Genomic DNA, 15,645 nt, shown 5'->3' on the forward strand with positions numbered 1-15,645 from the left:
TGATAAAATTTCTTACATGATCTTTACTTATGTAAAATATTACACAGAACAAATTAAATCAAAAGTTTTACGGCCTTTCTAAAAAAGGTAAAAACAATATTGTATTGTTTATATAGGTATTGCACATTGGATGTAGTATGATGTAGAATAAAGACTTTGCTTTGAAAAATCGTCTTTTCCAAGGTTGATAACTTGAAAGAGATGATCATCCAAGGGAAAGTCATAGGGGAAAGACTGCAGGGAAGAAAATCAAGATTATGGGAAAGGATAGACAAACAAAACCGACAAAAGACTGGGAAAAACAGAGACAGACTGTTGAGAGGATCATGTGATGCGTCACAAACTTTCAGCTATAAAAAAACGAAGTATTGATAATGATGATAATAAACCACAGATATAAGAATCCTTCTATGCTATTTCAGTGAGCTACTTGTTGGATAGTATGTATACCAAAAAAATTGTTGGCAGTTCCCCAGCACATAAATTCACCTCTGAGAATAGGGCTATACCCATTGTTTTGTGTCAACAAAAGAATCTGAACATCATGTCAACCTCTCTGGGGAAACATTTCTGAAAGCCAGTAACCTGCAGGGACCCATTCAGTTGCTTGATGAGCACTAAATCAATCATATTACCATCACATATCATTCACAGAAGGAAGTTCTCAATGTAAAGATCCACAGAGGTGTAAACATCAATTCCGGTCACTATCTTGTGCTCGTAAGGGTTAAGTTTACCCCAAAAGAGTGCACTGGAACAGTACAAGCCTTCATAAATTTGGCACAAAAAACATCTAAGAAACTAATATAAAAGAGAAATGGGAGAAAGAAGAAGCAGTCACCTGGGAACAGTTCCAAACCAAGATTATGCAGAAAGCCAAAAAGCTACCCTGCAGAAAAAGAAAATGAAACAATTTTGGTGGGATTCAGTACGTGAAGACCCTTTGGAGGAATGAAAGTCTTCCAGAAACATAATGGTAAAAATTCACCCAAGACTAAAGAAGACTTTTTCGAGATTAGAAAGCAAGTGACTAAATTAACCAGACCGATAAAGAGGAGACGCATAGAGAGCAAGCAATATTAAATTATTGAAAAGAACTTGATGGAAGTCAACACACATTACTCTTACAGAATGTACTTGGAAATATCCATTGATACACACCATAGAATCTGTGCTTCAAAAAGGAGGACAATAAACTTGCTCTGACAAATCATGACAACTGTGTGGAGATACTTCCCTGAGCTACAGTTTGTAAGCATATCCTTTGCTCAGAAAGAACAGGACATCTGGGGAAGACAGCATCATCAGGGAGTTATTGAAGCATATAGGGACAGACACACTTGTGGAAATAACTTAAATCATCACAGAGATATAGCGCACATAAAAACTTCCAGAAGACTGGAAGTACATGCTCATCCACCCATCCCACAAAAAAAATGTGATGGAACAGATGTAAATAACTAGAGAAGGATCTCTCTCCTTCAGGTCACATGCAAGATATTCGCAGCATGTTTATTTCAAAGAACACACTTACACCTTTAACATAAGATCACTGAATACTGAACGAGCTTTCTATCAAGGTGTCCATGTGCAGAATAGCTCTTCAACCAAAATACAGTACTAAAATATAAGGCAACCCATAACAGCCCAGTCATCTACAATTTCATTGATTTAAAAAAGGCATGACTTAGTTTAATGACAGTCTCTTTTCAGTGTCCCAGAAGGACAGGGACTAGACACAAAGTCCAAGGTAAAATTTATGGTGGAAATATGAGAACCTTTCGACAACAAAACAGGTATTCACTAAGGAGAGGAAGTGTCACCACTCAATTTAATCTTAGATAAAGTGTTTGGGGAATGGGAAAAAGAATTCATAAACCAAAATCACTGGAATCTTATTCAGCTTGGGTGAACAAAGATGACATTAATATCTCTTGCTTAATCATCACAGGCAATTTAGCAATTTTAGAGTACGGGGAAATCACAGCAGTTGGGTAGAAATCCTCAAAGAATGTGATGAAAAACCTGGCCTACAAATATTTTTTTTTTCATCGGTAATAAATGTAACATTCAGAAATTAAACTTGAAGTTCAGTAAATCAGAAGGTTAAGATACTTCAAGTGTTTCATTGAGATCATAGAACAAACAAGTCTACTAAAGGGAACACTGAGAGTTCAATTACAAAAACTCAAGAGAGCATGTAGGAGAACACAGGATGGAATGGGCATGCTGATACACAAAAATGTTAAACATTACAACACAGTGATAAATCCTGAAGTCCTGTATGGAAGAGAAATTTTAATTCTCACCAGAAAAGCCATTCTGGAAAACATCCTGAAGGAACATTGGTGAATTACAAAGGAAATTCTTGGACCAGAAAAAACTGAGGCCTGGTATGAATTGAAACCCATAAAGCAACTGAGGAATTGTCAAACCTGGCAGCAAACATTAGAAAGAAATTATTTAAATTTTATGGACATGCTGAAAGACTCCCAGCAGTTATACTTACACACAAGATTATGGAGTATACTCTAGATCAAACAAGTTGAAAAGAACTACGATGAGGCCCAGATACCCACAATGGAAGTAGCAGACACGAATCTGTTCCTTCATTCAAAAGATAAGCAGTTGTACAGAATGAGGTGATCTCCCCCCCCCCCCCCCCCCCCCCAAAAAAAAAAAGTCAAATAGCTCTGTGTGATCATGTGCAAATGACAACAACAATAATAATAAAAACCAGATTTTATTTGTTCCTTAAAAATTTTCAATAATGCTTGCATTACTGATTAGAAACAAAAGAAAAATGCTGTAATTAAGAACTGAAAAATATCTCTTTCCCAGACTACTAACCTTTTATTAAAATATTACTTTACATTTCTTTGCTTTGAGCAAAGAAACCTCACTGATTATGTCACTGAAGCCAGGTTTAATGGTTGTGTCATATCCTATAGACAAGATGCATGTGAGTGAACAGTCTGCTTTCATGCAAGATACTGCACTCATTGGCAAAGCTATTTCAATGTTTGAAAAGGATGTCTTAACTTCAATAAATCTGTTCTTTCAGCTAGCACTTGAAAGTAGCTATTACTTTAACTAGCTACACTGTATCAAAATTTCTGCATTTGGCACCAAAATCAGCTGCACATTTTTCAGGATAAGACACAGACCTTTTTTTTAGGCATTTCCTGACAGGAAATAAAAGTCAGATGAAACATTTTGATTAAGTGAGATATGTTTTGCATTACACTTGCAATTCTGTTAAGCACTCTCTCTCAGTCTCACACCAGTCCTCAGTCTGCAAAAATCTGGTGCCTTTGGTCAAACAGCATACCTGTGTCAGCACTGACTTGCTGACATTTGAGATCCTGCAATACTGTACCAAGGTTGCAACAAGAGCTCCACTGTTGAATATAAGTGAGTTGTGTGGATGGCAGCTGTGTGAATCAGGCGTACTGTTGCCACATGAACCACCTTAGCATTAGATTTCTGTTGGGTAGTAGCCATTTCTTTATGATGCTAATTGGTGAGGGCAACGGCCTTGCCGCAGTGGATACACCGGTTCCCGTGAGATCGCCGAAGTTAAGCACTGTCGGGTGTGGCCGGCACTTGGATGGGCGACCATCCAGCCGCCATGCGCTGTTGCCATTTTTCGGGGTGCACTCAGCCTCGTGATGACAATTGAGGAGCTCCTCGACCGAATAGTAGCGGCTCCGGTCAAAGAAAGCCATCATAACAACCGGGAGAGCGGTGTGCTAACCACATGCCCCTCCTATCCGCATCCTCAACAGAGGATGACACGGCGGTCGGATGGTCCCAATGGGCCACTTGTGGCCTGAAGACGGAGTGTGGTACTTGGTGAAATGACACTACATACGTACCACTGTGATGACTGCCTCTGCAGTCACTGGCCAAGGGAAAGGCTTCTTCTTGTGGGCAGGAAATAGGAACACAAGGGGGTAGGAGAACTCATGTACCCTCCTGGTTAAATATTAAACTACATTTTTTTTAACAGGTCAGATTTTGCACCCCCTATTTGCCTGGGCCAACAGTTTCTCTAACTGAGAAAGAGTTTACAGCTGACAAAATTTTCTACATATTAATTTTTTGTTTAAAATTGTGGAGCATTTACCACAATCACTTTTGCTTGAAATTGGCAAAATTATATTTTGAAACCAAAGTAAAGCAGTTATTTTGTCTTTTGTTTCTCCAGTGTAAATGACCATAAGATATGGATGCTATGTGCAATATGACTATGACAGCTAGACAATTTTTAAAATTGAATTAAAAACAGTTCCAATCACAATAAAATATTTATTGGCAATGGTAGGTGGTTTTGATCAAAATGTGACACACTGCAGACTATATTACAGCATGATAACAGGTATCCAGGATCCACAAATATCGATGTTGAGCAGTTAATGTTCATGGACCTACAATACCTGCTCTGTTCCCTACTACCGCCTGACATGATGGTGTAATATGGTCTGAAAATGGTCACATTTTGACCAAAACCAGTAAATATTTCATGGTGGCCAAGAATGTTGCTAATTCCATTCTAAAATATTTTATCAAGACCGCTGATATTCTCCATGAGAAATGTTCTCAAAAATTAGCTGGACGGTTACCGGTACTCATATTTCATGTAAAATAACATACATGTTCAATTTATGATCCCAATGTTCCCCAGTGACACATTGATCATTTCGCTGCTAGGAAAAAAAAAATTAAATTTGCTTCCAGTAATTGCTTCAACTGCCCTCATTTATTAATCCAGAAATAAATTATATAAAATACTACCAGTAATGCAGATTCCATTTTAATTTGATGCAATTTGGTTTTGGCTCATCCACCTGTGGAACGATTCAAATGAAAATGTCTAAAGACAAAACACATTCGGTTTCATTGCTTGATATGCATGGTTTCATTTAATACACTTTAATCATTTCTGAGTACATAAAAAATAATGAGCCATTAACCTGAAAGAGAAATCCTTCACATCAGCAAATGTCATTCATGTGTTGAGATATGTCTCAGTGTGCTTCTAACATCAGCTTATCGAGAATGTAATATGGATATCTGTGTTGCTTTTTGATTTTGTCAAATATAATGTTCACTGTTAAACTCTTTAAGACATCAAACTGAGTATGCTTTTGTCAATAGTAACAGTCAACCATTCTTACAAAGATAAACATCTTAAAAATTTGCAGCTCTTCCTTATTATGTTATGCAATAAGCTTAGGACGTTATTAGTATGTGTCTCTGTATTTGTAGGTGTCTGTGTTAATCCCCGCCCTGATCTCTTAAAAAGTAGAATTGTCATTAGCTAGAAGTTTAAAATAACTTATTCTGTTGTTTAACTTTGTATCTTTTGTATATTAAGTGTCTCTTAATGGTAACAATAGCTTCAAGTAAATCATTCACTATAATTTGCAGTGAATGCATTTTGACAGCTATTGAATTTAACACATTAATTCCCTGCTATTGATGTTGTCATTGTTCCTCTGGTTTTTTGTAGCAGTATAATGTGATATTTTCAACAAAATTTCATGCACTAAAATGATACACATACGCAAGGTGATGCATGTATTCTCTAGCATGAACAGTGTTGTAGATTTGTCCTGTAGTTCAGTCTTAACAGAAAAAATAGTTGGGTGGTACTTCTTTGGTGTAAATTAATGACTGTAGCAGAACCATTATGATAATTTATTTCTGCTTCTGGAATTTGTTAAGGGCTTGCCGTAACAGGTGGTGATTATGAGTTTTAGGTAGGATGTTTGGATCAATAGAATAATTAATTTGGTGTTATGACAAACGTTTGATATTTCAAGTGAAAATACTTTTGACTTTTGATTTCAGTGTTATATTACAGTCTTGTCCTTCCTCATACAGTGTTAAAGTTATTGCTGTTCTTTTTTTGTATATAAAAATTAAACATTCAGCACATACATGACACCGGGATAGCAAGCATTTCTCGATAAAGAGACTTATCACTACAGTCATTTTGTGCGCTTCTAACAGCTTCTAATAAAAGGGCATTAAGGTTGTTGGAGTGCATGAAATTTCAAATAACAGTAACTGAAGTAGTTGAGGTTTTGTAGGAGTTGCTTTTACAGGCAGAAAGAGAAAGGATTTATTCACAGCAATAGAGGAATATTCTACCAAGCCAATCTACCACATTTATTTGAACAGAGGTGAATTCCTAGACATGAATATGACTAGAGAAATCAAAATTACATGAGAGACAGAAGAAGATTAACATTCTGAGTAAAATATTGAGATTCCCAACACAGTAGGAATAGTAATGAAAGTATAGAAAAAATGTATGAGCCAGTACATATAAGTACAAGGAAATCAATGGTAATCTTCTCTCAACATCAGATACAATTGAATGATGGAAGCACTTACAAAATGATTACTGAACACAGAGAATCACTAAGGCAAATTGGGTATGAAAAATTAGAGTCATTCTGAAAGAAGATTGGAATAAAAGGCCCTGAAATTGTAGATAGAGGTGCATTTTAAAAGAAAATTCTTGGCAACCCTTCTCCAGAGGAAATGAAAAAGAAAACCAAAGTGATTTTTGTCAGAGGACTGGAAACAACACCACTCTGATTAAATAAAAGAAAACAGAAAAAATTGGAAACTATGGGAGGAGGATATTATTAATATAGTAGTTGTACATTTCAGTTAATCGAAATTTATGGTAAATTCCTGTGAACAAAGGAATCTCAGAAAGCAAATGTTGTCACTTGTTTGAGGTTTACTGGCACCCCTCTCTAAATATTTTGTGCCTTTGACATACTTTGTTATTGGACATAAGGAAAGTAAATGTACTGAATTATAAGGTTTCTCTATATGAATCACACAGGTTTACATAGAAAGAGGAAATCAATATATTTTGTTAGCTGCAGGCTAATATGACATTATTGCATTGTGACAAGAGTAATAAGTAATAAATCTGTTGAGTTCAGAAACAGGCAAAGGGTAATAATGTTTCCTGTTCAGCAGAAGGCTCAGTAGGTATTCCAAATGCTGAAACATAATCAGAAATGTGTGTCCAATGCACATTTACCCCCACTCAGACCAATATCCCACAATGGTGACAACAACTTTTGCAAACGGCAAATGGCAACACACAAAATGAAGAAACTACTGAAACCATATATTGCCCAGAATAACATTGACCATGTATAGATGTATTTTCTAAGACATCCACAGAAATCCATCTGTGTGTCAATATATTTAGTTTATGGTGACATGCACAAACACTTCTATCAACAACTGCTTCTTGTTACCCTGACCATTTGTTATTTCTATTGGAAACAAGATGTTGAGCTTGCATTGCAACATTCCAATAAAGGATCAGCTACGTTCACCTTGTGGACACAACAACATTTCATATTCATGGCAAAGTACACAGAAATGGTTGCAGAATGTGTGGAAATCACAACCTACAACCCACTGAGTATGAACTTTAAAGTCTAAACATGAATATGTGGTTCTAACCAATAAAAGTAATGGGCTGAGAACTGTGAATTATTTGTCTCATTATTACATCCACATCTATATCCATATCCTGCAAATCACTATAAAGTGCCTGGTAGTGTACATGTAATTACAATTTAATTAAGAAGCAAGGTGCACACTAAAATATTTATGATATAACCTCATTGATATGAAACAACAGCTAATGCGGGACAATAGCATAACAAGATTAATACGTTTTTTACTGTGAATATCTGTCAGTGGGAAACTACCTCCTCTTCAAATTAAAGAGTTCATTTTAATGAATTTTTCCACTGAGTATTAATGTCTGTACATCATATTATCAAGGAGCTTCTGCCAAACCCCTTGCCCCATCCATCATTCCATCATACAAGCACATCCCCCCCCCCCCCCCTCCCCCACACACACACACCAAGACACACTTTTTCTACACTCTAAACCTGTGCCCCTTCAATCACCACCAGATTGCCTGTAGCTTCATCTTTAGAATACTCTTGTCTTTTACTTTAGGGCTGATTTCTGTTTTCATGTATTGGGGAGTTATAAATGAAATCAGTGAGTAGGAAGAATAAAATTGTCTTTTTTCCTTTTATTAGATGAGTGACTAAAATGATTTTTCTTAATAATTTTTTCATGAGAACATCATAATTTTATAGAAGTTCAGGAAGAACATTAATCCATGCAGATTTTAACACAGTAAATAATATAGTTCTCTTAGGTGTGTAGTACACATGTACGAATTATTCTTTTCTACAACTTCAGACTGTACATTATGTTACTTCAACTTTACTGAGAAACAATATTGCACTGAAAATAAATATTACATATTATAATCAATATGCCCATGGCATTAGCACTTGATAACATTTGTAATGAAAGTGCCAAGCCATAAAATTTATTTACTAGATAATAAACATTTGTACTGCTGTATAAATTCATATCCATTTTTAATTTTCGGAACTTAAAAAGAGTCCGCTTTTATTATGCATAAACTTTTATTACTAATTTTAATTTCTTTGAATTTCAGCTGTTTTGTCATAAACTATATAATATCACTTTTTAAGATGTTCGGAGTCATCCCATTTGGTTGGAATTATGTTTCTACACTTCTGAGTGTACTATTGATGTAGTAAGAATTTACTTCACAATTTTCAATCAGTACAGGTATTTGATCTCCAACCAAAAATTGCCTTGTGCTTATATCATTAGGCAAATCAGCAACATGGAGTAAAAATAGAATACACCCAGCAATGAACTCTTGAATGTTGCTCGTTTGATGAATCAATATGCTTTTTAATTTGTTCATATCCAGGCATCCTACATATGGCAGTTTATATGTATATGAGATGTGTTCAAAAAGCATCACACCTTTGGGTTACAGAAATACATCTACTTTGATTTAGATGCACAGAACCCTAACCCCTTTGAAAATATTCTCCTTGATATGTACACAGTCTTCTCAGTGTTCCCACCATTGTTGGAAACACTCCTGGAATGTGTCTTTTGGAATGTGGATCAGGTAGGCCATCACATTGAGCGAGATGTCATCTCTTGACTCAAATTGTGTTTGTATAATAATTTATCATGTCACCATCTCTTACACATATATAAAATGTTCCCATTACCTATTTCAGCAAGTTCCCATCTTCAGATATGAAACATCCACTAAAGAGCTCCATACAGAATATATAACAAATACAGTCCAAACATCATGAAGTCAACTAAAATATCTCAGGGAATGTTCATCATATTGTCACATGGTATTTTGCCCGTGTTATGATATGATGTACATTCATGGAAATGTTTTTGTTGGCTCCATGATGTGCAAAGTGTTTAATTGTATTTCTTATATGTTCTGTAGAACACTCTTTAGTGGATGTATCACATCTGAAAATGGCAACTGCTTGCCAAAACTGGTATTTCGAATATTTCATATATGTGTAAGTGATAGTGATGTAATAAATTATTATACAAACATTTCAAAATGTCACTTACTTCCAATTGGCAGTGTGTCAATTAAAAAAAAAAATATTTTTCCTTTCAGTGGAATTTTTAGCTCAGGAAATAGCCAAAAGTCACACAGGGTCATGTTGGGAGAGTAGAAAGCCTGAGTAACCACAAGAATGTTATGTTTGGCAAGGATGAGCTGAATGGGCAGATCCACCATCATGATAGAGCTGATAAGATTTTTCTGTTCATGGATGTGGTTGCTTGCATGCTGCACAGTGTCATGAAGGTGGCAAATTACCTCTGGGTAGTAATCCTTTGTGATGGTTTGGCCTTGTGGTGCGGACTTGTGATGCACCTGGCTTCTTGTGAGTGTGCCCAAGCACAGATCACTGTCCACTGATTTGCAGCCAACTTTGAAGCAGTTACACCACTCTTATCCATGATGATAATACCAAGAATATGTTGTTTTTTTTTCCAAGGATAACATGTCACGGATGCAACAGACATTTATTAACATTTTAACACGCAATTGAGAATGGCTACAAAGCCAAAATCATGTAGGTGTAAAATAATGAACAATTAACATTCAAATGGTGAAAATTTTGATAAAATAAGTACAGTAAATAAATAAAAATAAAACCTTATCTATGAGTTAATCATGGCATTGTTTCCAAAAGATTGTTGTATCTTGTGACTATTTTCCACATGGGTGTCACCAAATTTTTGGCAAAATCTGATGCAATATCATTGCTCATTTTGTTCTGCCATTTTGACAATTGTTCACTACAAGTCCCCACTCACAGCCGACTGCCAGCGACTGACACTTTCTGCTGGCAGGTGAAAATATACGACTGCACACGAATATCCCCCACCACATCTCCACTGAAGAAAGTCTCCCATACTCGATGGTTTATGCGGAAAAGGAGGTTTTTGAACACAGCTCATAAGTGCCTTTGAATGGAAACAGTTAGGTGCATAAGAGACTAGGTTATTGAACAACAGAAAACAAAAAGGAATAAAATTAAAATAAAAGTCTCGGTAATGTTAATGCTAAGTTCATAGTGATTATATAGTTGATAAGTAGAGCAGTGTCTGAAATTATGAGGAATACTACAAAAGTGACACTTTTTCACGCAGGCGGCGGTTCCCGGCGGGGTAGCAAAGGCAGTAACGTGTCGGCAACATCGACACGCTCTCCGAGGTCACCAGCAAAGCCTCCTCCCAGCCCGCTGGTCAGCTCAGCCCACCCACACAGTCTGGCAGCTGTGGCCGCGACACCTGCAACCACGGGCTCTGCACCCACGCTCGAGAGTGTCACTGTCGAGATACGTGGCAGCAGGGCAACGACGCCACAGCAGCAGCAGTTGTAGACAGTGCGGTCACCTCCCGGGAGTGCCACCTCACAGCAGCCTTCGCCCACCCACAGATACGATCACCTTTGCCTGTAACCTGGTCGCTGCGACGTACTGCAGCATCTTCACATCGGAAAATCATCGCCGGCTCCTCTGCGTGGTACTTGTACATATAATTGACAGTAACTGCACATTACATAAATTCGAAAAGCAATCGCAATGGCCAACTTAGGGTGCTTCCAGGGACAGGTAGTGCTGTAAAAATCACCAGAAAGAGAAACACAACAATTGTTGGCATATTCCCAGTTTTGGCCAGTTACATACTAGAAAATAAAAACTAAAGTTTTTACCTCTCTCTAGAAAATGTCACTGAAAAATAAGAATGATGTGTTTCCAATTAGGTTTTGAATTCTGTAACAAGCGTTGCTCTTGTGTTGTTTGTGTGTGTGTGTGTGTGTGTGTGTGGGTGAGAATGTTTATGTACACGTACATGTATAACTGAATATTTGTGGCCAGGCAAGAATTTCATTTTTTCCTTTCTCTCTGTGTCTCTCTCACAGTATTATTAATGTTATGACATAAGCCTTGCAGCCATCTCTTACATAACACAACAGTCACATTTGACATTTGATTCTTATAGCTAAATGTGTAAAATATAGCCTTAGTAGGTCACAAATTGGCTATGGGACAGTAGTGAAGCTGACATTTTTAACTACCAAATTTTATATCACTTTTATAATTGTAAACAAATTCACTATACACCTAACTTTCCTGTTAACGTCACTTTGGCAACATTTTATGGTGTATGAGAAACCAATATAGATACAAAAGTAAGGTGACAGTGTTTTATTGACACCATTTCACATGAAGCAAACCTGTGGTGTCTATACATGGCATACAATACAAGTATTCAGAATAGCCAAATAAGTACTTACATGGACAATTTTACCTCCTCTGTTTGAGGTTATTAATATAATTAACCATTAGAGGATAGCTCAGTAGCAGCTGCGTTCTGAAAATTAACTCCAAGCTATCTTATACATACAGGACATCATCAGAAGACTGCAGCATCCAAAGCATAAAAACCTAGCAAAGTCCTTTCATAATATACTGCAATATTTTCCTGAATGCTAGTTGCAGCAGCTCACATCTTTAAAGAGCCCATTCAGACCAGGTTACATGCAAAGGGGTCCACGAATTTTTCTTCAGTTCATTTGGCTTAATACTTCTGCCAATGTTCCAGGCTATGAGCAGAAGACTAAAAGTGAATTTAGCACACACCTTCATAACTTTAGAAGTGGCTTCTCAGCTACACAAAATGAATTGAAAATTTTATCATTACCTTTGCTATGACACACATTTTCTCGTGTATAATGAAGAGCCTTATTTTTTCTCAAGGGTAGAAATGCAAAGCTATGTGATAGTACAGAGGTTTTCAGTAGACATAGATCACTATGACTTGATTGTTGCTTTGTAGCTAAAGAAGGCATTTCAAAAGCCATAGCACAAATATTTTTTGTGGAAACATCTTTACCAATGACATATTTCTTCAGATAGCTACAATCTCAGCCATCCATTTCTGTGATATTGGTAACAAATCATAACTTCTTCAGAATTGGCCAAAACTGGACTACAAGTATATATATGGTGTAGGAATAGGTGCAAGTCTTGTGCAAACACTTCTCTACATTCTCAACGTATTAGGCTCTCCTACCGAAATATGAAGTTCAATGAAGAACTTCGTTCAACAGTTTCTTTCTTTGTGTATTACAACACAAAGTGCATTATGCAGCACACACCCACATGCACCTGTTGCCCATGAGATGAATTAAAACAATTGTCTCTATATATTAAAGTGATTTTAGTATGATACCCAGTTAAGTGCAGATCAGAAGATCATAACACCTTCTGAATGAGTCAAAATAAATAAAAGCTATAGAGAAAGACAGTTATTCAGTGTTGTCAGGAGGACTCAGAAATTATCCTAAGATTGTCTGAAACTTGAGACTCGTTTGAATGAAAAAATTTATCATATGTACTGCTGATGCTAATCAACTGTAAGCATCAAACTCTGGATGAAATCAGGAGTAGTACTAAGTTTATCATGTAAGTGGAAAGGAAATGTGATTTATACAAGGGACCACCTGTTGGACATGTATTAACTGTGTCTGTCATGTTGAGCCTCCAATGTGCTGTGTGAAAAATAGTTTTTCTTATTAATTTTTCCCCGTACAGTACAACGAATATAAGTGAGAAACTAAAGAAATATTATCTCCTTCTGAGAGACATGCTTGATTTCCCATAGAGGGTAACAGCTAAAATTCTAAAACCAATATATTGTCAGTATAAACCTCAGCTTTTTAAAGTTAAAAATTGAAAATTAATCTCATAAATATTCTCTTATATTGTCTTTTTGTGTGTGAAGGGAGAGCCCTTTAGCCATATTTTTCATTTAGTTCCATTGCATTGCTCTTCTGGCTGCATTAGAACCCAGCATGAAGAAATTTTAACCAATTTGTAAAAAAGAAGACAATGAGAGACCTTTCATTTGGATTTAGCGTTTAGAATTTACATGAAATTATTGGTTCTACGTGAAAGTTTGAATCTCTTACTTTTAGCTCGAAATGCAATTTCATAGTAAAGTCATTTTCACATTGCATTTTCTTAAAAGTTGCCACATTTGAGAATATATATTTTATTTTGTAAAATTCTTGTGAATGCTTCAGATATTCACAACAGAGCAACAGCTTGAGATTAATCATTGACATGGTCACCTTTCATATGGTTTGTTGAATAATGTTTCCATTCAAATAGAGAACTTCTCACAAACAAGATTCAGATCTGCTATGTACAAACATGTCTCAAATATTGCATGTGGATCTCTGTATGTGGAGATTATAACTCTTTGTTAATTACACTGTAGCCATACTTTTCATTATAATCTAGAGTCTAGTGAAGTTTTTGATTTTTCTACAGTACCTCACAAATTTAATTTTCTACTCTTGATGCACGCGTTGACCCAAAGAAAGTATTTTTGTGCCTATTCTATCCAAAAACTTCAGTATAGTTTACAATTGAAAATGTACAAAAGTATGATAAATGCACAATATGTAATTAGCCATTAGAAAGGATTTTAGCACAAGCAAGCTATGCAGATGATAAGTAGACTAGCAGTTTCTAAAATTGTGAGTGAAAATGTGCAACAGTAGTCAGAAGCATTTCAGAAGATGGTAGCCCTAAGTCTGAGTGCCTGAAATTAGTGTAGATACAACTTCTTATTTGATAAACAATTTTAAATAGATACATTTCGTTCTCATCTGCATTTATACATTGACAATTTAAAAAGTGTCATCTAGAAGTAAGAAAACCTTTCGAATTTGCCGCTCATGTAGTTTGCAGTGGCATAGTGCTAACAGAAAATTAGGGGAAGGTTTTCTCGTTAGCACTATACGCTGCTTAGTTTGCTATTATTGCAGGAGATGGAGCATCTGATAACAATCAAGTATATTTGTAAGTGATTATTAATATAAGTCAATAAAACTTATTTTTCTGTTGACACAGTTTTCAAATACTTGGTGAGCTATCACATGTACATAAAATTAATAGCATTTTCTCAGTAGCAGCTATACTTTTGAGAATCTTTGCAGTTTTGAATACTACATTATAACACTCATATACTAATGCTGCTCAAGGGACTATATATACATACATATAGATACTGAATTTGCCCGAAGAGGATGAAGAATCCTTCTGACAGTTACAGGATATGAACTATTATATAAATATTATACTTGAGACATAGATTTTAAGAATACTAAACTTTTATTTATAGAGATCATATAAAAGTTGATAATACATGAAATGCTATTCATAACAGATGCTAATAATGCAGTTAAATATCTCTTTAGATTATTAAAAAATATGGTTTAAGACTTTCAGAGATTTATGTACATTTCTCCTAAGCAAAGCAAGTTAATAAATATTTTAAATAAAAATTTCTTAGAAAAAGTTTAATGTAATGCTTGAATCATTGGGGAAGAGGTTCAAGTATTATCATTAAACATCTTTTTTATAACTTCCAGATAAACACTTAACTTTAATTAGTATCACAATTGTAAAACTTCTGGGTTTAGCAAATGGACTTTATTCTATGAGAATTTGTTAACATTTGTCTTTGACCAGGAATTTATAGTTTATATATATATTATTGCAAAATGAGCTTTTTTTCTACTATCTGCTATTAAAAATAGCTACTACACAGGTAGAGTAGACTAAGCGAGTGAAGTTTTCTACAATTCCTTCTCGATTAGATGCAGTCATTTATTTTTCTTGTGAATAAAAATTATAGAAGGTGCATTACTTGCACAATATTTGTGGCTGAAAATGAAATGCCTCTTCTATATGTACAGAAAATGATAAATAAAAATGAAAACGTATATGAAATCTTTTCTTATTCTTGGTAACTTAAACATGTAAAAAAACTAAAGATTTATACATGTATGAAAGCTGAACTTATAATAAAAGAAACTGTCCTCTTACAATTTTCTAGCAGTCATTTTATCCACAACAGAGGAACCTCACCAGTACCACATTCCTATCTTGTGTCTGTGCTGCCTCTCTCCCCCAGCCATATGTCACCCTTATCTCCAATCCTCCATCCTCCCTCAAGTTGCCCACTTCACCCATTACAATCATAGGTGTACAAATTCTCCTTCTAGTCTGCCTGCCCCTATCTCCATTGCAACCATTAAAGCAGCTCGACCTGTCACAACGGAAATACAAGAGCACACGTGTACTGAAGCACAGTGGTTAAAGCAGTCCAACTTAAGTTTCCGCA

The 15,645-nt window shown here is 35.7% G+C and overlaps 1 protein-coding gene across 4 annotated transcripts in view; it reads left to right on the forward strand.

The window, feature by feature from the left end:
* LOC124552557 overlaps positions 1-15,334 on the forward strand; it is a 276,969-nt gene extending 261,635 nt beyond the window's left edge. For 2 of the 4 annotated variants that reach the window (XM_047126876.1, XM_047126877.1), the window contains one exon: positions 10,594-15,334. In XM_047126876.1, coding sequence (XP_046982832.1) covers positions 10,594-10,826 — 233 coding nt within the window. In that variant the 3' untranslated portion in view covers positions 10,827-15,334. The remainder of the gene's footprint in view (positions 1-10,593) is intronic. The other 2 variants (XM_047126878.1, XM_047126879.1) reach the window with 1 other exon arrangement.
* Positions 15,335-15,645: the final 311 nt, after the last annotated feature.

This window comes from Schistocerca americana, chromosome 10 (genome assembly GCF_021461395.2).
Source record: "Schistocerca americana isolate TAMUIC-IGC-003095 chromosome 10, iqSchAmer2.1, whole genome shotgun sequence".
Taxonomy (NCBI): Eukaryota; Metazoa; Arthropoda; class Insecta; order Orthoptera; family Acrididae; genus Schistocerca; species Schistocerca americana.